At 47.2% G+C, this 21,410-nt stretch overlaps 1 protein-coding gene across 3 annotated transcripts in view; it reads right to left on the bottom strand.

The window, feature by feature from the left end:
* Positions 1–5,816: 5,816 nt before the first annotated feature.
* TTC28 (tetratricopeptide repeat domain 28) overlaps positions 5,817–21,410 on the bottom strand; it is a 593,579-nt gene continuing 577,985 nt past the window's right edge. For 2 of the 3 annotated variants that reach the window (XM_057526054.1, XM_057526056.1), the window contains 7 exons: positions 20,671–20,795; positions 18,154–18,385; positions 17,473–17,549; positions 15,929–15,952; positions 15,224–15,353; positions 11,982–12,089; positions 5,817–10,744 (listed from right to left, as the gene is read on the bottom strand). In XM_057526054.1, coding sequence (XP_057382037.1) covers positions 9,117–10,744; positions 11,982–12,089; positions 15,224–15,353; positions 15,929–15,952; positions 17,473–17,549; positions 18,154–18,385; positions 20,671–20,795 — 2,324 coding nt within the window. In that variant the 3' untranslated portion in view covers positions 5,817–9,116. The remainder of the gene's footprint in view (positions 10,745–11,981; positions 12,090–15,223; positions 15,354–15,928; positions 15,953–17,472; positions 17,550–18,153; positions 18,386–20,670; positions 20,796–21,410) is intronic. The other variant, XM_057526055.1, reaches the window with a different exon arrangement.

Genomic DNA, 21,410 nt, shown 5'->3' on the forward strand with positions numbered 1-21,410 from the left:
GGTGCTGTGTTAATCTTGCGTCCTTAGATCTACGCTATAGATTATTGTACTAAAGTCAATTTCTACTTTAACATTAATAGCAGGGTATAGTTCTCAACGTTGTTTCTTAAGAAATGATAGAACTGCTTGGAATTTCCCTTACATTTGCATACATATTTCATTGTTCTTATACTAGAAGTGTAATAGATTTGCTTCTTGTCTAATTACAATGTAAACTGTAGAATTCAGCACTCCAGTTCTCAGGGTGGTAATGTGCTCTGTAGTTTCATGCTGATTGGTTTTCGTTATATGAATGTGTTTATAGATGCTCCTTAGGGCCGGAGCTCTGGCCCTTAAGAATACCGTGTGCGTGTTCATCAGCAAAGACAAGCACCAGTGACTAATAGATAGATCCACTTTCAATCTATGTTTTCCTAGTTTTAAAAACACAAGGATTTAACGGCCAGTGTTTTATTTCGGATTTTTATGTCTAGATTCATAAATGAAACGGGCCTATCCTTTTCTTATACTATCTATTGATCTTAGAATTAAGAATACCATCATGGAGTGATTTTAGTATCTTTTATTTTTATATTTTCTTAAACGATTTCAAAATACAGAGTATCGCTGGTCCCTGAAAGTTTGGTGAAATCCACGTAAAACCATCTGGGCCTGTATTTTTTGGAGAGTTGGATAAAGGACAAGGAGTTAGGATTACCATTTTAATTTTATGGGCTCTGGTTTTTTTAAGTTTTCTTTTCCTTCTTGCACCAGAGCTTTAAATAGTTTTTCTAAAAGTTTATATAATCTAATTTATTGTTGTATAGTTGCTAATAACATTTTTCACTCATTCTTAAATTCCTTATGAAATAGTTTGTATGTGTGAACAAGGAGTTGTATGCTACAGTTCTTTGCAGTTGAAGTCACTTGCTTACCACTCCTGATTCTAGTTCCACTGCTTCCCTCCCCAAAAGTGGCACCACACCTGCATCTGAGGTCCATCGTTCCCTGTATTTTGGGATTCCTCAACAACATATGTATGCCTAAAACATACTAGGTATTATTTTGCATTTTCACATATATTGGCATAAACGTATTCATAGTATTTTCTTATTAATTTTTGCTGCATCTTTAGCTGTAATCATTTAGCCTTTGTTCTTTCTGTCTCAAATACACACACGTGTGCACACACGCATACGATCAGCCTTCCCAGAAATTGGTGTATTTTTTTCTTTTTGGCAGACTTTACCCTTGATCTTCTGTACTATCTTTTTTTAAATTAATTTCTGACTCTTGTTATTCCCTCCCTTCTTTTCTCTCTGGGTTTTTCCTTCTCTCTGGGTTTCTCTCGTTATTCCTTTGCTAACTTCTTGGATCAGTCACCTAGCTCAGTGGCATCATTCTTTATGCACTTGTACCACAGCACTGGCTATTTAGGATGGCATCGCTCCTCATTGCTTGGGGCTTAAACAGTTACATGTTTAAAATTAACCTTGAAAATAAACATTTAGGGCTATACTTTTTTTCTTTAAAATGCCACTTTAACTGCATCCCACTAATTTTTATGAAATTTTAAGTTAATTTTATTATTAAGCTATTATATAATTTATATATTTCCTGAAAGTGGCATGTAAGCAGAAATAAAAATATATATTTTTACTTAATCAGGTGAAAATGAGATTGTTTGTAGTCTATCGTGGAAACTTCTGGTCTTGAGTAGAACAAATAAGAAACACCTCTGTCATTAGTAAAAGTAAACCCCAGAAACTCCCTAGGTGGCACTGGAGGCATCTATCTGTTTAGATACATAGTATTTTCTCATTTCTATTATGAATTCCTCTATGGTTCATATGTTATTTAATGCATTTTAAAATATCTAAGTGGTTGGCAACTTTTCCATTATCTTCTTGTTATTGATGCCTAACTGAATTGTATTCTCATTAGGTTGGTGGCAATGATATTGATTGCTAGAGTCCAGAACATGGTCTATTTTTCATAAAATATTTTGTGTGTGCTTATGAAAAATGTTGATTCACTATCAGAAACTAGGTTCTCTCCAAGTCATAAGCCTGTTTGCTGATTGTTTAAACCCACCATATATACTTTCTAAATGTCTACTTAATCCATCAGGTACTGAGAGTAAAGGGTAATATCTCCCGTTAATAGTAGTGTAGTTTTCCAAACTTGTAGTTCCGCCAATTTTTACTTTATGAATTTTGAGGCTATAATGTTAGCTGCATACAAATTTAGAATTTTGCCTTTCTACTAAGTTTTTTTTAACATTAGAAAATGGAACTTCTCACATGAAAAGATGCTCAGCATCACTAATTATTAGAGAAATGCAAATCAAAACTACAATGAGGTATCACCTCACACCAGTTAGAATGGGCATCATCAGAAAATCTACAAACAACAAATGCTGGAGAGGGTGTGGAGAAAAGGGAACCCTCTTGCGCTGTTGGTGGGAATATAAATTGATACAGCCACTATGGAGAACAATATGGAGGTTCCTTAAAAAACTAAAAATAGAATTACCGTATGACCCAGCAATCCCACTACTGGACATATACCCAGAGAAAACCAAAATTCAAAAAGACACATGCACCCGAATGTTCATTGCAACACTATTTACAATAGCCAGGTCATGGAAGCAACCTAAATGTCCATCAACAGAGGAATGGATAAAGAAGATGTGGTACATATATACAGTGGAATATTACTCAGCCATAAAAAGGAACGAAATTGAGTCATTTGTTGAGACGTGGATGGATCTAGAGACTGTCTGTATGAGTGAGTCAGAAAGAGAAAAACAAATATTGTATATTAACGCATGTATGTGGAACCTAGAAAAATGGTACAGATGAGCCGGTTTGCAGGGCAGAAGTTGAGACACAGATGTAGAGAACAGACAATATGGACACCAAGGGGGGAAAACTGCGGTAGGGTGGGGATGGTGGTGTGCTGAATTGGGCGATTGGGATTGACATGTATACACTGATGTGTATAAAATTGATGACTAATAAGAATCTGCAGTATAAACAAACAAACAAAACAACTAATACTAAACTTTCATTGGGTTATTTGTATGGAAATATGTTAATATAAATGTTTCAGACATTACATGAAATTTCTAAAAATCTTATATGTTCTGGTATAATGTTATAAGTCATAATCCTAGTTATTACTTTAAAATGTATATCTCAGAAATAACTAACTTTTTTGTCAACTGCATTATTATGAACTTTCATCAAATCTTTAACCGTGGTCATTTTTAAGTCTTTTGTCATTTACAGACAGTTCTGGGTGTACTCTGATGCTTTTGTAAATATGTTCCTATAAAAGGGTTTCATCTTCAGGAAATTCATGGAAAAGACTCTGTCTGACAAGTACAGGTTTCTGGTAACTGACTGTACTGCTGAACTGAATGAATAAGCATTTTCAGAACTCTAATGAGAAACTGATGAACTCATAAAAGTGCTAACAAAAGATCAAGATGAAAAAAAAAATTAATTACATGGGACTGAGTGAACTGATGAGGATGAGTATAATTTTTGTGACTTTCTGTTTGAATTAAAAAAAAAAATCCCACAAGGACTCAGAGGCAAAGAATATACAAATCAATTTTCACTGCAAAGTAAAGGAGCTGTTACAGTGGAGGATTACTGGACTGAATGTCAATATTATGACATAGTATGAGTGTGTTTCATGTTTGGTAATTGCAATCATTGTTGATTTTGTTGTGGTCATCCATGTACAATGCTTGGTGTCAGTCTATTTATCTCTTATAAAAATAAAATACAGTGTGTGTGTGAAAAAAAAAAGTTTAATGTCAACTTAAAATAGGTTTTTATGTTATATTCTTAGATATTAAAGTATTTTGGCCCTTTGTTTAAAAAAAAATTTTGCCACTTAATTACATAAATTTTTCACTGATAATAAACTCTTCTGGATGGTTAAAAAAAATGTAAAAAAATTTAAAAATTAAAAAAAATAAGGGACACACTAAAAAAAAAAGAAAATGGATCTTCTTTGTTTTTATTAGTGCCTTTTACTTTAACATCTATTTTACTGATTCTTTACTGTCAGTCATTTGGGGCCCTTATGCTTTGGTAGTTGGGTTTTTTCTTTTCAAACAGCATTTTTTTTTTTAAAGAACATGTGGCATGTTGCCATCATCTGTCAGCCTCCTTTTTAATTGTTTAGTTCACTTACATTTTTAATGATTACTGATTATCACTGATTTTAAAAATTTATTTCATCTTTCTTTTCTCCTCCTTTTAAAATGGTTTTTGTTGTTGTTCCCTCTTTTTTCTTTTCTTTTAAATCAACTAAGTTTTTTAAAATTTATTTCTCCTCCACTAGTTTGGTATAATCCTATATTTCTATTTTTTGTGTGTGGTTATGCATACTTAACTTACTGTCTCTAAAAATCTACTTTTCTCTTCCCAAACAAATAACACTTTAACTTCCTTGTTTTACATATTATTGTCCAGTATTTTAATTTTTTATTGCTACCCAAATGAGACATTACTTTTTATATAATCAATACTTGTTTTGATTTTTTTTCACATTCACCTAATTCTGTGTTCATTATTTCTTCATGCATCTCAGACTTTCACAGGTAGGACTGTTTTCCTTTCTGAAATATAGTTGTCCTTTGAACAACGTCTGGGCTGGGGCACCAAACCTTTGCACAGTAAAAATCTGCATATAATACATAGTCTGCGCTTCTTATACGTGTTTCCTCACAGCTCCTCCATATCCGTGGCTCCACATCTGCATTCAACCAACTGTGAATCGTTTAACATTGTAGTATTTACTACTGAAAAAATCCACATATACGTGGACCCACACACTTCAAACCTGTGTTGTTTGAGGGTCAGCTGTACTTCCTTTGGAAGTTTCTTTTAGATACAGGGATCTAGTGGTAATGAACTCTGTTCATCTACAACCGTAGAATTTTCTGTCCTGCAACACAGAAGATCAGAAGCATTTAGCCATCTAAACCACTACCACCAACCCGGTACCCAGGCCTCGGGGCCAGATGAGCTGCGTGCAGGTCCGCTTTGCTGTGCGCTTTCTCTGGCTCTGCTCCTGGCAAACGTGAGGCTACAGTGTGTTTATAAGGATAAACTCCAGACAGAAATACATGCTCATTAATGACACATGACCACTTTGTGTACTGCAAAGAAACCTAGGAAGTGTGGAACATGCATAGAAAGTGATTCAGATACAGCACTTAAAACCAAGGGAACTCATGCTTTAATAGACACTGAAATCACAAAGGAAGGCCAAGTGCCTTAGCAATCTCAATAAAAATATGAAGTTCTTTTTACATGGTAAATTTCATAATATAAAAAGTTTAATGCCATCTGGAAACTGTAATTTACAAAAAAAAAGTTCACATAGGCCAAAGATGGCTAACACTGCATACAAGGGGCATGAGTGCCAAGTGGGGAAGGTGTCTGAGGAGGGGAGATGTGACCACGTGTGTCCTTACATGGAACATCTTTGAAGGGTCTGGCACAGACAAGGGCCCAGTTCACAAAGCACATGTACAATTGTTTTAGGTAAAACAACAAAATATGTGATGAAAATTATACATTTGTCACATTCTGCCTACTTACTAAATGCAAACCAGATTATTGTGTGGCATTTTTTCCAGCCTGAACTGAAACTAACGAAGTGTTCTCCTTGTGGTGGGGGTGGTGGCAGGACAGGCACTGAGCTGGGGACTTGCCGAGGTGACCGCGCACTGGGATTCACCGGGACAGAGAAGCACAGTGAGGACAGCGTGTGCAGCAGCGCGTGGACCAGGGACTGTTTCAAGTGGATGGAGGTGAGAACTTCTTCATTTTACTATACACCAATACCAAAACGCATCAAAATGTAAGCTTGAGTAACTAATTTTGTCTTGGTTTATTGACTTAGTTAAAGATCACTGAAGTAGTTGCGTGGTTCACTGGTGAGAAGACAGATTCGACTACCTTGCTTTGTGGTCATACCAAGGTTTCTAGGAGAGGGAGATGTTATTGCTTGTATTTGGTGTATTTGCATCTGATAGAGTAGAGTAGGGGCAGGGGTTCCAGTTTCCTGAGCTGAAAAAGAAATAATATCCAATGCTGTCTGCATACAGTGAGGAAAAATATTTTTGTAAATTTCACCCACACCCATCGACTCCTTCCAAGTGGGGCAAAGAGCCGAGGACTATGCAGGGGTCATTCGCGTCCATCCACATGGCTCAGGTTCCCACGCGTTCCTATCAGTTTTATCCACAGCCTGACACTCACTTTCCCTAGATTGTAGAAACAAAACATTATGCTAATTGTTTTCTGTCATCTATATACCAGGAGCCAGCAAACTTTTTCTTAAAAGACTAGGTATTTTAGTTCTTGTGGACCAAGAGGAGGTAAAATCAAAAATATTATGTAGGTACTTATTTATATAAATATTTTAAAATGTAAAATCCATTCCTAGCTCATGGCTGTAAAAATCCAGGCCTCTGACCAGATTTAGATTTAGCCTGTGGGTCATCATTTGCCAACCCCTGATCTGTACAAAGAATTTGCAAATTATACAATCTCACATAATTTTTAAGTGCATACTGTTTTCAAGGTAGACTGAAAAATTCACCTTGATTTTACATCCATTTCACTTGTATAGAAAACACCAAGACTGACAGTAAACATAAAGAAGTGGCGACCCTACAGTGATTTTTAGATTGGTCCTATTATTTCATCATCTTTGCTTTTCTTCATTGAAACTTATATCTAGGACCAAAAAAAAATCGTATATTCCATTTGGCTTTTCAACATGAAACCTACAACAACAAATGTATTTAGGACTAAAACCAGGTTAGGGTACACGAGTCCTCCTCGCTGGCTTGGTAACCACGGGGAAGCGGTCTGGGTGGTGGAGGGTGTGCGCTAGAGGGAGGCCTGCGGGGTTGTGCCCTTGTCCTCAGGGATGGAGCAGAGACCCGGCCTTTCCTCCAGGGCTACTTGGCACTTGGGAAAGAGGCTGAGAGTTGCTGAGAAAGGTACAGCCCAACTATCTATATGTGGATTCAGAAATTTACTTTGAGGTTTATTTCTTGTTGTTGAGGACCTGATTTTGCTATCTAAATGCACAGTGCTATAAACTTGGCTTTCATTTGCTACACTGGTACTGTTACTACCATTTATAAAAGATATAAAGACAACCTTATAGTTGCTTGCTTCTTTATAAAGTATTTCTCTTCCAGTGTTGGGATCAGGGTTAGAATGGGACATTCTTTCTTTTGCTTTTGTCAACATGGCTGTTGGGTTAAACACAAAAAGCTTCTATGACATAGCTCAGGAGAGTAAGACAAATTGAATAAATATCTCTTCCTCTTTTCAGAGTACAGTGAGGAACAGGGCAAGTGGTCAGTGTATGTTTATAAAGTGAGATCCTATCCAGGGTTAAAAACTCTCCCTGGAGGTCTTGATGTTAGTGTCCCTCCTGCCAGGCCCCTCCTGTCCACTCCCTGTGTGGCTTGTGTCCTGGGACAAGAGGCTGCCCACCGTTGTATGATGGACCCTCACAGTGAGGATGGTAGGATTTCAATTTTAGAATTACCTAAAACAGGCTTATGTCAATTCTCCAACTAAACAGTACTAACATGATTTTCAACACTTCTTTTCTTTATTTAAATATGTTAATGGTTACCCCTACCTAGACTGTTCTTTTGTCTTGTCCCAGCTGGCAACAGTATCAGTGAACTGTCATAGCTATAGGAAAAGTCCCTCTTTTTTTTTTTTTTCTATGACAACACTTTTAGGAATATCTCTTTCCCTGTTCAGCAATAATTCAGATGTATACCCCAGCAGAAGGCCCCCTGCTTCTGAGGCTGTGGACATTAAAGTCTTCTCTGGGGGGGAGGGGATTTGTCCTTTGGACCACAGGAGCAAGGGGCGCTGGTCACACTAAGATGAGGGTCCAGATGCAGCTCACAGATGTGAGGTGCTGGGATTGTGGGAACCTGGTGACAGATTTAGACAGAAGGGGTTTTAGAAGCCTGGCGTTGGGAAAAGATAATAAAATTAAGCAGGTAATAAAGGGAATAAGAGCTGGAAGGCTAGATTCTGGTTAAATCTAGTTAGCCATGGAATTTTTCTTTTGTTTTTTTGTTTGTTTTTTGGTTTTGTTTTTTTTTTTTTTTTTTGCTTATAAGGAAACAATAATTTCAAACTCCCCCCTCCAAACTTGATAATTACTTATTGATGACTATTCAAATTTTGATATTTTAAAAAACTTTTTGAGCTTTTAAAAATAATAGCTATAAATGCAAAGTACTATTGATAATAAAACCAAGTTGTTTATCCACATACAAAAAAGGTCAGTAATGTTTTAAAAGCACAAAGTTGCATTTTTAAATCACAATTGCATAGTTCTAAAATGCCTGGATAAGAGTTACATAAATTTTTTTAAGAAAATTCAAGTTTGGTTGACAGTGGGGCCCCAGGGACATTTGTAGCCCTCAAAGAGCAGAGTTCAGGAAGTGAATTATTGCCTTGTTACTCTGATGTTACAATATCATGAGACCAAAACTGCTACAATTTAATTACAAATCATTGGCATTTTTAAAACCAGTATCCTGTTTTTTGGCTACTGTAACACTTTCATGTAGAACTCAACTTAGAGAGATTTTATATACCCTACCCCCAACCAGCACCTGAAAGCCTTAAAAAAGCTCTGTTTGTATTTCTTTGTATAAAAGGTACTGCATATATACCTCTTAGCAAAATATGTGCTCCCTTTCTCTCCCCACCCCAGAACCATGACCATTTTTGTACAAAAATCCTGTTGAAGAATCACATCAAAGATGAGAAGCAGGGAGTTCCAAGGTAAACATTTGGTGACGTGTAGAAAATTCCATGAGCCTCCTGTACCAACTCCACAGAAGTCCTGGCTTTTGGTGAATCTGGCCCAGAGTCCCAGAGGGGCTACCAGTGTATGTGTGTGTGTGTGTGTGGCGTCTGGGAGTGGTGGCGCCCGCGCCGCGAGAGCACACCCATGCTGGGGTGGCCGCACTCGGGAGCAGGCCAATTGAGTGCGGAGAGCTGGGCTGTGGGCCGCTGTGCTCCAAGTCGGTGTTGGTGGGTATAAAAGATGTTTTAGCATTTAGAGGAAGGAAAAAATCTTCCTGGGGACAGAAACTTGTAGCCGTTTCCAGAAGGAAGTCTCAAAGGGCGCGTGGGCACCGCGGCAGGAGGGCCGGTGGGCAGCGGCAGTGTGCTCAGTGAGGTGGTCTCCGTATGCCAGTGTCCGTTGGGAGGGGCTTTTGGGGGCGTTTCTCCACATTGCTGCAAAGACAGCTCCTTAAGTTCTAGCTTGTCTGCTCCTTCCTCCTTCTTGTTGTGCCGAGGTGACAAGTTTAATAGACTGAGGACATCTCTCTTGGAAGTCATCGTTCCAGGGGTCCCCCGGAATATTTTCATTGGTCCCGTGGAATGCTGGGGTGTGCTCTGCCAAAACATCTTCAGGTTGTGTACAGCCTGCACCTTCTCGTCGATGGCTGCCATCTTCAGCTTGTCTATGTCAGGAGCATCGGCTGGACTCGAGCGAGCGGAGCCAGCTGAGGAATAGGAGAGAGCTGGGGACGGTGCACTTCCAGCAGGAGACTGGTGGCCTGAGCTCGGGGACATGTTCCTTGGTGATTTGGAAATGTGAGCACTGTAAGGAGAGCTGGGATACTTCAGCTTAAAGAGAGGCTGGTCGGTCAGGGAAGTCTGGGAGTCGGAGCCGGGCGACGGCCGGCCACTGTGCTGGCTCGGGCTGTCTTTGATGGACGCCTCTGAGGTGGTGGGGCTGCTGTATCCTGAACTCACCTTGGGTAGGGAAGAGCTTCTGGCTGGGGGCTTTGGTTTGATAGTAACTGGCGACGGCTGGCTCTTCTGGTGGGAGAGGGCAGGCCTGCTGAACGCACTTGTTTCTGACGCTCTGAAGACAGCAGCGCTGTTGGGCACGGAAATGCCATCTTCAGGATTAGTGCCCTTACCTTGACCACCACCCCTCTGAAGACGTTCCACCGCAATGAGATGGCTTTGTGTCTCCTCTAGAATCTTCTGGGCCAATTCTTGTGGATCAAGCTTTGTGTTGCTTTCTTCTTGGGATTTCACGGTACTATCTGTTTCTGTGCTAGACTGGTCTGATTCTCCCGTATCTGAACTTGCTAGTTTTCCAACCTTCTGGAAGGGTGAGTTTGGGCTGGGAATCAGAGTCATTTTAACTGGAGAGTTTGGAGTGCTTATGCTCCCCTTGGAGCTTACCGAAACTTTCACACCACCAGCTGCCCCGACTCGGGACTGTTTGTGATCTGGTGAGAAGCGAGTCTTTCTGTTTTCTTGGTAGGCCGCCAAAGGCTCAGTGCTGATGATGGAAAACCCTTCATATTCTTCTTCGTCTTTGCTGTCTGCAGGGCGGGTCGGGGGGGACAGCTGGCTCCGAGGCAGGGTGGATCGCTGTGGGAAGGCGTTCTTGGACCGGTCATAGTCCTGCCTTCCTCGAGGACCTCCGCCCTCTGACCCACCCTCAGGCTTGGAGACAAAGCTCATTGAGGAGGCGATGGAGCTCAGACTGTACACAGAGATGGCATCTGAGGCTATGCTCTCTGCACCGGTGGGAGAGAAAGGAGGGTGCTGGTAGCCCAAGGGCAGAGCATTGGAGACAGACTGGGCTGAGGCCAGAGACTCCAGGGAGGACGAGCTGTCAAGGCTGAGGCGCTTGGGCAGCTCAGTGGAATCTAAGACAAAACATAGGTGCCGAGAGGACAGTTAGAATTCTGTATGGTTTTGATTTTTCTTTCACAAGCATCCTTATATGCATAGAAGCTAGCAAAGCATTATGCAAGTGTTACTTATACACAACTTGAATTCATCTTATAAGCCTGAAAAACACAGTCCTGTTGGAAAAAGTAAATCTTACACTGGGGACAAAAACACCCCGAGAGCGCGCACAGCCCCGCACGCTGCAGACCCCACCATGCGCCCATCTCCACTCTGCTCCCTATCTCACGGGACCCCATGGCGGCCTCCTGCTCTGAATGGGGGGACGATCTGTGATGCCCCCTGTCCTAAACCCTCACCCGCCATCCCTTCCAGCTCCGGCCCCATCGCTCCACATCCCAGCGACCTCCTCGGAGTCACTTACACTCCTCTCCGCACGGCCTCTCCTCCCAGCTGCTCTTAACCCACTCCAGTCAGGCTTTCGTCCTCCCCAGTTCATGTAAAGGTTAGCAGTGGCCACCAAATCTGGTACTCTACACAGTCAATCACACCCGACCCTCGTGGACTGATCCTTCCTGGGCCCCTCCTTATCTCTGTGACCTTTGACCCCAGGAGTGCCCACAGGACACAGTCCTCTTCCCCTCGGACCTGTGTGCACATTTATGTCTCCACACTGGACTCGTCTAACCAGCTGCCTATGAAGGTGTCCAAGAGGGAACTCAGACCCATCCCATTCCTTCTGCCACTTTCAAGGTCTCAGCAAAGGCAGCCCCATTCTGGCAGCTGTTCCAAAGAACAGGATATCACCTCTGGCCTTCTCTCTCTGAGCACATTCATCAGCAGGCCCTGTTGGTTGCCTTCAAGGCTTGGCCACCATCCGAGCCAGCATTTAGCCTCACTTGGCCTCTTGAGAATGGCAGGCAGGCTTGCCCCAGGGTCTGAAAAGTGCCTCGCAGGCCCGGCTCTGGGCACCACTGCTCCCTCATCACCTCTGCTGCGATGCCACCCTCACTTCCTTAGTCCCTTAATTTGCACGTTTTCTGCAGAGCACATGGTGGCACCTCATCTAACGTATACTACATGTATGCTCATCGTAAGTTGAGTTCCACGAGAGCAGGGAGTTTGTTTACTTGAACATTCCCTAACACACAAAAAAGGTTCGTTCCCTTAATTCTTCCTCTTCCCAAACCATAATCAGGGTCATGCCCGTGGCTCCTGGGGGCCACTTGGGGTGGCGCCACACGGAGCTCTTACCGAAGAGCGCGAGCAGGGCTTGGAGCGCAAAGTGCATGGTCCGTCGGTTGGCTTGTTTCCCGGTTTTCAGGATTACTTCCTCCTGACCAACCTCACAGAGATCAAAACCTATAGAAACAAAGAATATAAACACCTGCTTCCTTAGGGAAGATTCCATGTCCTAAAAAGGATTAGGGCTCCTCATACAGTCCCAGGGGAACCCCTGCAGACCCCTCAGGAAGCCCCGCCTGGGCCCCCCACCTGCACGTCAATCATGTGAACGTCAAGTCACGTGAACCAACGGGGGCCAGCTCTGCGACCATCACACCTGCTCAGCATGGCTCCCCCTTGCTGTGTGTGGACCTCTGTCCCTTCGTAGAGCGCTGAACTGCATTCTCCAGAGGGGAGGGTGGGAATTAGTAAGGCTCATTAACACTTGTCTTCATTCTTTTGCAGAAGAACAGTCCACTTAAAGAATACTGTCCAGGACAGACACTGGCCACTCCGTTCGGCATTGGGTCCAATATTTAAAGCTAGTGCAGGGGAAGGTAGAAGCTTCTCAAGGGCAAGGACGGTGTCTCCACGCGTGGTCAGTGTCTGCCACAAGGGCTCTGAGATGAGCTGAGCTCTCTCTGATGCTACAGAATCTGCTGTATTGGCTGGACTGCCCTGCAGGAACTGCACTCCTCTCTGCCAGAGCCCAAGGGGCTGCTCCTGAGCCTAACGGTTCTAATGAGACACGGAGCTGGCACAACAAAGGGCAGGAGCCTCCTGAGCAGGAGGCTGCCTAACGAGCTGTTGCCACAGCACTTAGACTCATCAGGGGCCATTACAGAGGCAGCCAGCACGTCTCCCGGGAAGAGTGTAGGAGGAAGACGCCAAACAGACACCACAGCCAGTGCTGCGGCCATAGGCGGTGCCACCGAGCAAGGAGTTAGGGCCTGGGAGCCTCAGCATGGAACGTCTTCACTCACCTCCTCAGCGGATCACTGAGCTCCGCCTGAAATGGTGCAGACACTCGGTGCCGGCAGGCAGGGGGCAGGCCCTGTGATCCCAGGCCCTTCCCCTCCTCTGACCTCACAGTGTTCCCACAATAGGGACCCATGATACCTGATACATGATGGCGAGCATTCGCCAAAGGAGAAATCTGTCTCTGCCTTTTTTATTCTTGTAACTCTGATATTGGTTCTGACACTATCATTCCTCTGGGAATTAGATTCAGTAGAGTAGCCACTCAGCATTCGGGTTGCTGTGGGACATTTTCCTCTCTCAACTCAAAAATAAACAGTCCCTGAAAACAACAGGAAGGTCTCAGAGAACTCAGCACTTTGAAAACGAATATCTAATAATATAAATGTAACATTTTTAGTTAGAAGACTCTACTTTATCAAAGTAATTTGAACTGGTTGCTCTAATAGAACTGAGTCGTCTAAATAAACCACAGCTCTGTGATGGGTGTGATGGTGCCAAGGGCTGGAGGGGGCGCTTCTCCCCAGTCTCAGTCCAGAGGACTTAAAAATCAGAAGTATGTGCACCCAACTCACCCCTTGAGTGAGTATCACTGGGATTTGCAAAGTACAGAGACGTAGAGGAGCATCAACGAAAGTCACCCAGGATCCCAACAACACCAGAGCGAGCCAGTGACACACCTGGCAAAGGGGCATCAGAAACAGCCTGTCCACAGGGGAGGAGGGCTGGCTCCGTCACACCCGCACTCGAAGGGGGACTGAGGCCCTGCTTGAGGACAAGAGCTTTTCCTTTATACAGAAGGGCCTTGGCTTCGTTCTTGCCTCACCCTGCAGCCTGTCACAAAGATGAAGAGACCCATCCTGGGTGTGGACCTGGCCTTTCTCACCCTTGCTCCATCTGCTCCTGACTTATCTATTCAGATATAAATTTACTATGTTTACACCAAGAAGCCTATGTTTTAAGTCCACAGAAAACAAGCAAATAGTACAAATCATAAAGGACATCAAAGCATCTACTCACAGGGGATTTGGAGCCCCTGCGGGGCTGTGTGGCTTTCCCCCTTTACCTTCAAAAACAAATGGAGCCCGCCCTAAGCTGAGGTGGGCAGGGAAAGGTCATCTACAAATGGGCTAGCAAAGATGGCCCAATACTGAATATCCATGCCTCCCAAGCAGAAGAGAAGTTCCTTAAAAAGGAATCTCTGCCCTGCCATGTTTGATGGCTGGTCCCTGTACCAGTGAATCCAAGCCATGTCAACCTCCAAAGACGCCCCACTCCATCAGGTTGAAAACCAAGGGCCTTCCACTGGCCTCAAATCCCCAGGATCTACCCCATCCTCTGTCTCATCCGCCCCCGTGTCCCCTGCACCTTGCCCAGGCTCATCGACGCTCTTCCCTCGGCCTGGATCTTTCATCCACAGGCTCTGGGCCTGCCAGCCTCTCTGCCTCCACCCCTCCAGCACATCACTGTGACCCCAATGCTTTTGTCTGTCATGGTGCTTCCTCACCTTCTGAGGTGCTCCCCTTAGATTAGGTCTTTCTATGTCTGTCTGTCTCCCCCTCTAGCATGAAAACTCTGGTAAGAGGGCAGGGCTTTTTGTCCTTTGCTCACTGCTGCATCCCCAGTGCCTAGAACATTGCCCGACATAGAACACGTGTTGAAAAAAAAAAAAACAAAAAAACGTGGAGTGAATGGCTCTCCCGCAAGTCACACAGGCACTTAAGTGGGGCAGGAGGAGAGCAGCTTAGCCTCTCAAGGTGTTTTATCAACAAATGTACCTGTGGTAAGAAAGTAGCGATATTGTTGGGAGCTGCCTCAGTTGCGTTACAATTATGTTTGTTGAAAAAGGAAGAGTGTTCTGGATTGAAAGAGGATCCTGGAATACACAGTTCTAGGTCCCCGTGGTCAATCAAAGGTGGTTTCAATTGTATTTTTTTCTGCCAAGTTCCAGTAGCCAGTGATAGGGACCAATATTGAAATCATTATGATTTGACTTTATTTTCTTTCATCATGGGCTGACTCCCAACAATACTTGAATCTAACAGATTAATCTTAATGCAATGACTACAAATGGGAGAGAGGAAATCATAATGTAGGGAGAGTGGCACAAAGCTGGAAGGCCATTTGGAAATTGTGCTAAAGCACTAGAGTCTTTGCATTAGCTATTTTTAAGTAATAAACTAAGAAAACACTAAGACCCCTCAGAGTCTATTAACTTTACCCAATAGAAATGAGAAAAATAGGTTTTTAAAAAACAGAATGAAGCCAATGAAGTCAAGGATGCTTTGTCCTACCTAGAGCCGCCAGGAATTCGTGACATCCCGGGAGCCGCCACAGCTGGACGCTGATGGAGACCTGAATGGGGGCTGATGTGAAGTCCTGTTCCTTCTCGCCGGCCTGCAGCTGGACCAGCACCTGGTGGAGCTGAGCGGGGAGAGCGTCAGCGTCCGCTGCATCTGGGCCCCAGGGATTTGTCCCCAAGTTTCTCTTGTGTCACCTGTCATTATCATCGCTAATGACCTTACACGTGGGTAGCATCTGAAATTCTCTTTACGGTGCCTCCATGCCTACTGTCCTGCTGTCCTCTCTGGGGGAGCTCGAGGGCCAGCCCCCAGGCAGGGTTTCTGCTTCCAGCCTCTTCCCTCACACACTGGCCACGGGGCTATGAGTGCGGGAGGGGACTTGGGGCCTAGAGGAGGGGTGGGGTCTCCCAGACACAACCTGCTGAGTGTGTGAACTCCACCCGGGGCCTCGTGTGGTTTCACAGTGTGTTGTCCTGCCCCTGCTGTTCTGAGGGAACTTGAAAGGTCAAATCAAGAGCACAAGAAGGGTGGAGCAGGAAAGGGGAGCCAGAGCGGAGACGGGGCAGACCACCTGAGCCAGCGGCACTGCCCCCCCAGCCTGAGCGCGTGTTGGCGAGACAGCAGTGCCAGGGGGACCTCGGGGTGGGCGGGTTGAGGGGCTCACCTGACAACAGTGCTACTCAGAGTGGTACTCACCATTCCAACCATATTTTTAACAGCCTTCGGCCAGCAGATTATAAGAAGAAGAAAGAAAAAGAGAGAAAGAAGAGAATTTAGACTTAAGCACAGGTAGTTACGCAACACAAGCTGATCACTGCTGTAGGAAGCACCACACCGGGCCCGCGGCTCTGACCCGGAGGGGAGAGGAGTGAGAGTCAGCAGGGACACACAGGAGAACGCACAGCCACGCCCAGGCCAGACACGCTGGGGGTGGGGGTGGGGCCAGGGTCGGCCAGGCCCTGCCCTTCCTCGCCAGGAGATGGGGAGGGGCACACTGGGCACGGATAGGCCACTCTGTAGAGCAAAGTCCACTCTGGTTCCAGAGTGACTCGGAAATGCCTACCATCCCCCAGCCACTGGGGGCGGCCCAGGACGCTTCCCTGTGGAGGTCCCTGTGCTGCCACCAAAAGCTAGAAATTAAGCTATTGGCTGTATGGATGCTCAGCCTGGCCCTGTAAATGTAACTCTAGCTTTTTCTTTTTGTAGAGCACAGGCTTGTAGCCCTCCTGGGTTCAGGATGTTTAAGTGTCTTCCTGATTCTATTCAACATGCAGGTCTAACACACTTATTACAAAATGAGCAGAAACTCAGTGAAGGGGCCAGATCAGTGAGCTACATTCCAAATCTAGGCTGAAAACCACCCCAGGTAGGGGGAGGCTCCAGGAACCAATCAGATTTGCAGAGGTTAACCCTAGATGGAGCAGCTTTATTTCTACATAGAAACAGTTCTGCTAAAATGAAATCTGCTGATATCTAATAACGTGTATTTTTCAAATTATTACACTCTAAGGTGACCAGAGAAAACTGCTCTGTGCTCTTTAGGGGTTGCTACGCTGTCACCCCAGTGCTCGTTCCAGACCCTCACTGGCCAGTAGGAAGATCAGAAGCTCTTAGGCCAAGTTGGGAAGGGACTACATGATGCTAAGGGTTAGAATCCTCCAATTCTCTGAATTAGATCTACATTCTTCTAAAAGAAAGCACTTTTTGAAAACCTGCTAAGCAGTATCTTTCATGAGACTTGACTTTGTGTTCACCACTGTGCCTCAGTGGTGGTTTTGTTTCAGGCAAGGGTCATACTTTGATCTAAGAATAAGTACTGGAGCACCTGTAGCCACCCTGACGGGATGGCCCTACACCTGCTGGCTTGGGTAAGGTGGCTGCAACACTTGTCAATCAGCAGAAACAGTTGGTGGTTAGGGATGATAAGGTGCAGGAGACCACTGAATGGAGAGTTCAGGAAATGCCCTGAGACTACAGGTGACTGGGGCCCCTTAAGCATCCTCTGAGGCCCTTGGGACTCAGTGCCCAGGGAGGACACTGGGAGAACTTGCTCCTCTGTGCCTGCACCTGCTGGAGAGGGCAGTTCTACTCCCAGCCCTTGCCTTTTCCTTCTCATTACAAAAGCTGAAAAAAAGCAGTGAGGCTGCATCACGTGCAGGTTCCTATTTGGGGCCAAATCACTGTCTTTCCAACCCGGCACAGTCCTCAGACCTGGGCTCAGCTGCACTGGCTCAACTCACCCGGCTGATGAGCTGCTCGCCCGTCTCTGAGGCAGTGATGAGCTTGCAGAGGGCTTGGAGGGCAGGGTTGGGCAGACCTAAAGCAAGGAGGGGGCAGGCGTTATCCGGAGGGGCCTCTGCACCCGCAGTCCTGCACCTTCCGAGGGGAACGCACCCGCAACGCTCAGCTTTGGTGGCATTTTCAAAAGCTTGAGACAGCCAGACGTGTGTATCCGTGTCTGACTTGTCTGTGAGAAGGGCAGATGGAGGCAGGGCCAGTCCTGACCCTGCTGTGTCCTCCAGGCGTACGGTCACATGCCAGGACCCCAACTAGTCGCTCAGGCAGCATCACCCCCTTCGAGTGAAGCACAAAGGGCAGCCCTGAGCATCTGTGCCCCGCGTCACCCTGGGGTCAGCCACACAGCTCTGTCAGATCCGAAGCTGCTGATGAAATGTTAATAGCAGCTACTGTTTGCGCAGCAAGACCTCATGTCATCCCAGGAAGGGGCAGAGCTGGGGCAGAGGATGTGTTGCCATCAGATGGAAACACCAGGTCAGGAGCGCTCCTTTCCCCCAGAGCAGGAGGAGTCTGTGTCTGGGACTCCTCAGCACTTCTCAGGAGACCCTCGCTCCTCCCCATCTGAGACCCGGCAGGGACCACGGCCACCCACTACCCTGCTCGAGCTGTCAGCCAAGGCTCACCCAGCAGGGACTGGATGGTGCTGCTGCACTGCTGGAGTCGGTCGCCTGGGTCGGAGGTTGGGAAGAAGACAGCTGCCGGCAGGCCGCTGGCAGGGGGGTCCAGCCGGAAGCCCACAGCGGTGAGGAGGGCCTGCCAGCCAGGGATGCCGCCCACTTTGTTCTCCACGCTCTGCTGGGATGTGTACATGGCGTTGCGCTGCCCGTTCTGAATGCGCTGCAGGGACTTCTCCACCTGCAGGGGAGGGGGGAGTGAGGTGCCGCTCTGCGTGGGGTGGGCGGGGGGGGGTACCCTGTTTTCTCTCCAAGTGGCTTTGGGGGAACACAAAGCCCGTGTGGGAAGCTCTGCAGGGCTGGCAGCTGCCACCAGGCACCCAGGCCTGAGGACCACACTCTGCAGCAGCGGCCAGTGTCTTGCAGGGGAGGGGCTGCTACCGTGAGAGCCGAGGGCTGGAGACTTGGAGGAGTCCTGTCCCTTCCCTAACCCAGCTCCGGGCTGTCCTCCACAGACACTCAAGTGACTTGTCTGAAAACCAATCTCTGGCCAGGGACCTGCCCCAAACCCTGCAATGGCTGCGCCCCATCACTAGGATGAACCCTCAGGCCTTCAGGACCCCCCCTCACTGCCCGTGCACCTCACACACACCAAGCAGTGCCCACCGTGGGGCCTTCGTCCCCCAGGCCTCCGACTCCTCCTCCATCCTTCAGCGCTGACCTCTGGAACCTGTGTCCACCTGCACACGGGCCCCTTCTACCTTCCAGGGCCTAAATTAGTGCTGCCAGGTAACTGCCACCTTAACTCTCCCAGGGAGCGTCCACAGCACCTGCAACAGCCACAGGCCTTCCCTCGGCAGTTTTTCTAAGGGAAACCTCAGTCCATCTGAGATGTCACCTGCTCTGGGGCACGTGTGCCGTCACTGGAGGGGAAGGAGAGTTGTCCAGGATGTCACTTGAGACTTTTCTTAGAGTAAAACCTTGGGATGCTGGGGGCTGACATCAGAGGCAGGAAGAAACGCACGTTCCCGGGCAGGGCAGACAGGCAGCCAGCTGGCTGTCCCCTGGGCTAGAAGGGCCCTAGAGACACTGTCCAGTGGGTAGTTAGAAGGAGGAAAAGACTGGTGAACTTGACCCATGGCCCCTACACTCACCCCAGAAGATGAAGCCAAGAAAAAAGAGAAAACCCTTAGATGTACTCGAGGGGCCTCAAGGCCGAATGGGAGCGGAGAGGCCTGGCTCTTGCTCCACGGCCTGGCCTGGGAGGAGAAAGCAAATGGGCTACAGCAAGGAAGGAGGGCACCTCTCGGGGTGAGAGGGACCTGACAAGGGTCCTAGTGCTGAGCAACATAAAGGCTCCATGCAGCTTCCAGGCACAGGTTAAAATCAGTTGAGAAAGTCTTCCCCCAAATTCTCAAAGCACAAGAGCACGTCCACCCGGTGGCAGGCAGCGCGGGCTTCTTTGCATCTGGCCCAAGAGCTGTCAGAGGTTTCAGGCTCCAGCATTCTTGTTCATACACTGATTTCTGTCAGGCCTGAAAAAACCTCCTTCAGGCAGACCTGAGCTTAGGAAATGTCCGTGACTGATACCTCACTGGAGTCCACACAGAGCTGATGCCCAGCCCCATGGGCCGTGTTTCCCTGGCCAAGGGAACATGCCCACCCAGAAGCCGGCCCCAGCCCACTGCCAGGACCCGTGGAGAAGCCTTCACTGGGTCCTTCCTCCTGAGCACAGGCAGAGCCTTGTGTGCACCTCTAAGCTGCAAGGTGGCCACAGGGTGGCTGTTTGCCTTGGGTTTGGAAAGAGCTTGGCTGTGGTGTGGGCTGTCCCCCATCTCCCCCCTGCCTCATGGGGTCTGGGCTGGGGCTGCACTGGTCTTTCTGGCACAGAACTCCAAGGAAGCTAAGAATTCTAAATTATTTGAAACTGCCTTCCAGGTTATCAAGGTGGAAGGGTGGAACAAGTTTTATGTCACTGTTTCCCAGCTTGATTTATAACCTTTCAATTCTGTAGAAAATGGCATGGGGCCTCTGTGTTCTCACCAGGGCCCCGCCAAGAGTAGGGTTGGGCTTGGACTCTTCCAGTTGAGTTTAGGGAACGGCCAGTGTCCTTTGATTATAAAATACCAGTTCTCAGCTACTGGGACCCTATTGTGTGACAGCTACTCACCTTTTCTCTAACCCTCACGATAACCTTGAAAAGGTAAAGTTTTATCCCCCCTTCTACTCGAGGAAGTTGAGGCTCGGAGAGCAAGGTCACTTGCCCAAAGCCATGGGGCGGAAGCGGCTGTGGTCAGGCCCTGCTCCAGGGCCCCCCTTGGCCAACCCCCCCAGGGTCTGGGCGAGGATGGCTGCAGCCACCATCCGAGGATGGTGTGACACTGCACACTGTGCCCACCGCACAGACGTCTGGGGACAATGTCCCCTCCACCTGCTCAAGCCCCCCAGTGCTGTGGGACCCCTCCAGCCTCGCCCTGCTCCTCCTGCATCTCCGGCCGCCTCCCGCGAGGGCCCTACGCCCCTTACCAGGTGCAGCAGCACTCGCAGGGCATCCCGCGCCCGCTCTGGGTGCTGGAGGATCTCGGTGAGGGCCTGGCCGATGAGCGAGGAGGGACTGTTGAGCTTCACATCGCTCCCGATGAGCAAGAACCCTGTGGGGAGCCCAGAAAGCACCTCAGAACTGCCCTCACCCAGCCCAGCTGGTCTCTACAGCTCATTTGTGCCAGAGAGAGAGAGGCCTGCCAAGGACAGCTGCTCCATGGGCTGGACCGGGACGGCTAACTCACTGGGGCACTTTGATACTCTTTTGCTGGGTGAGCTGCTCAGGAAAGCTGATGAGGTAACTGCGCAGTGAGCGAGGCAGGAAAAGGCTGTGTGGCCCCCAGGGCCCCTCCCTGGCTTGGCCACCATCCCGAGGAATGATCTGCCTTGTTTTCCCTGAAATTAATCTGTGTTGGTCTGGAATGTGCCCAGGGATGGAGGGCCGGGTGTGCCTGACTCCTTGGGGCCACCAGACAAGGGGACAGGAGGAGGTATCCCCCAGTTTTAAGACGAGCAAATGGAGCTTAGGCTGGGGAGGAAGGAGCCACACGTCTGCCTGGATCCCGTCCCCCTTCCTCTTCCCCACCACCCACTTCCATAAGCAGGGCCTGGGGGAGGTACAGCGGAGCAGCCTCCCCCAGCAACTTTAGGACCAACCTGCTCCAAGTAATGGAGGGGAAGGGTTTTCTGAGAATGAATGTGCCAAGGCTGTTTTTAAGGGTAAC

This window comes from Balaenoptera acutorostrata, chromosome 13 (assembly GCF_949987535.1).
Source record: "Balaenoptera acutorostrata chromosome 13, mBalAcu1.1, whole genome shotgun sequence".
NCBI classification, from domain to species: Eukaryota; Metazoa; Chordata; class Mammalia; order Artiodactyla; family Balaenopteridae; genus Balaenoptera; species Balaenoptera acutorostrata.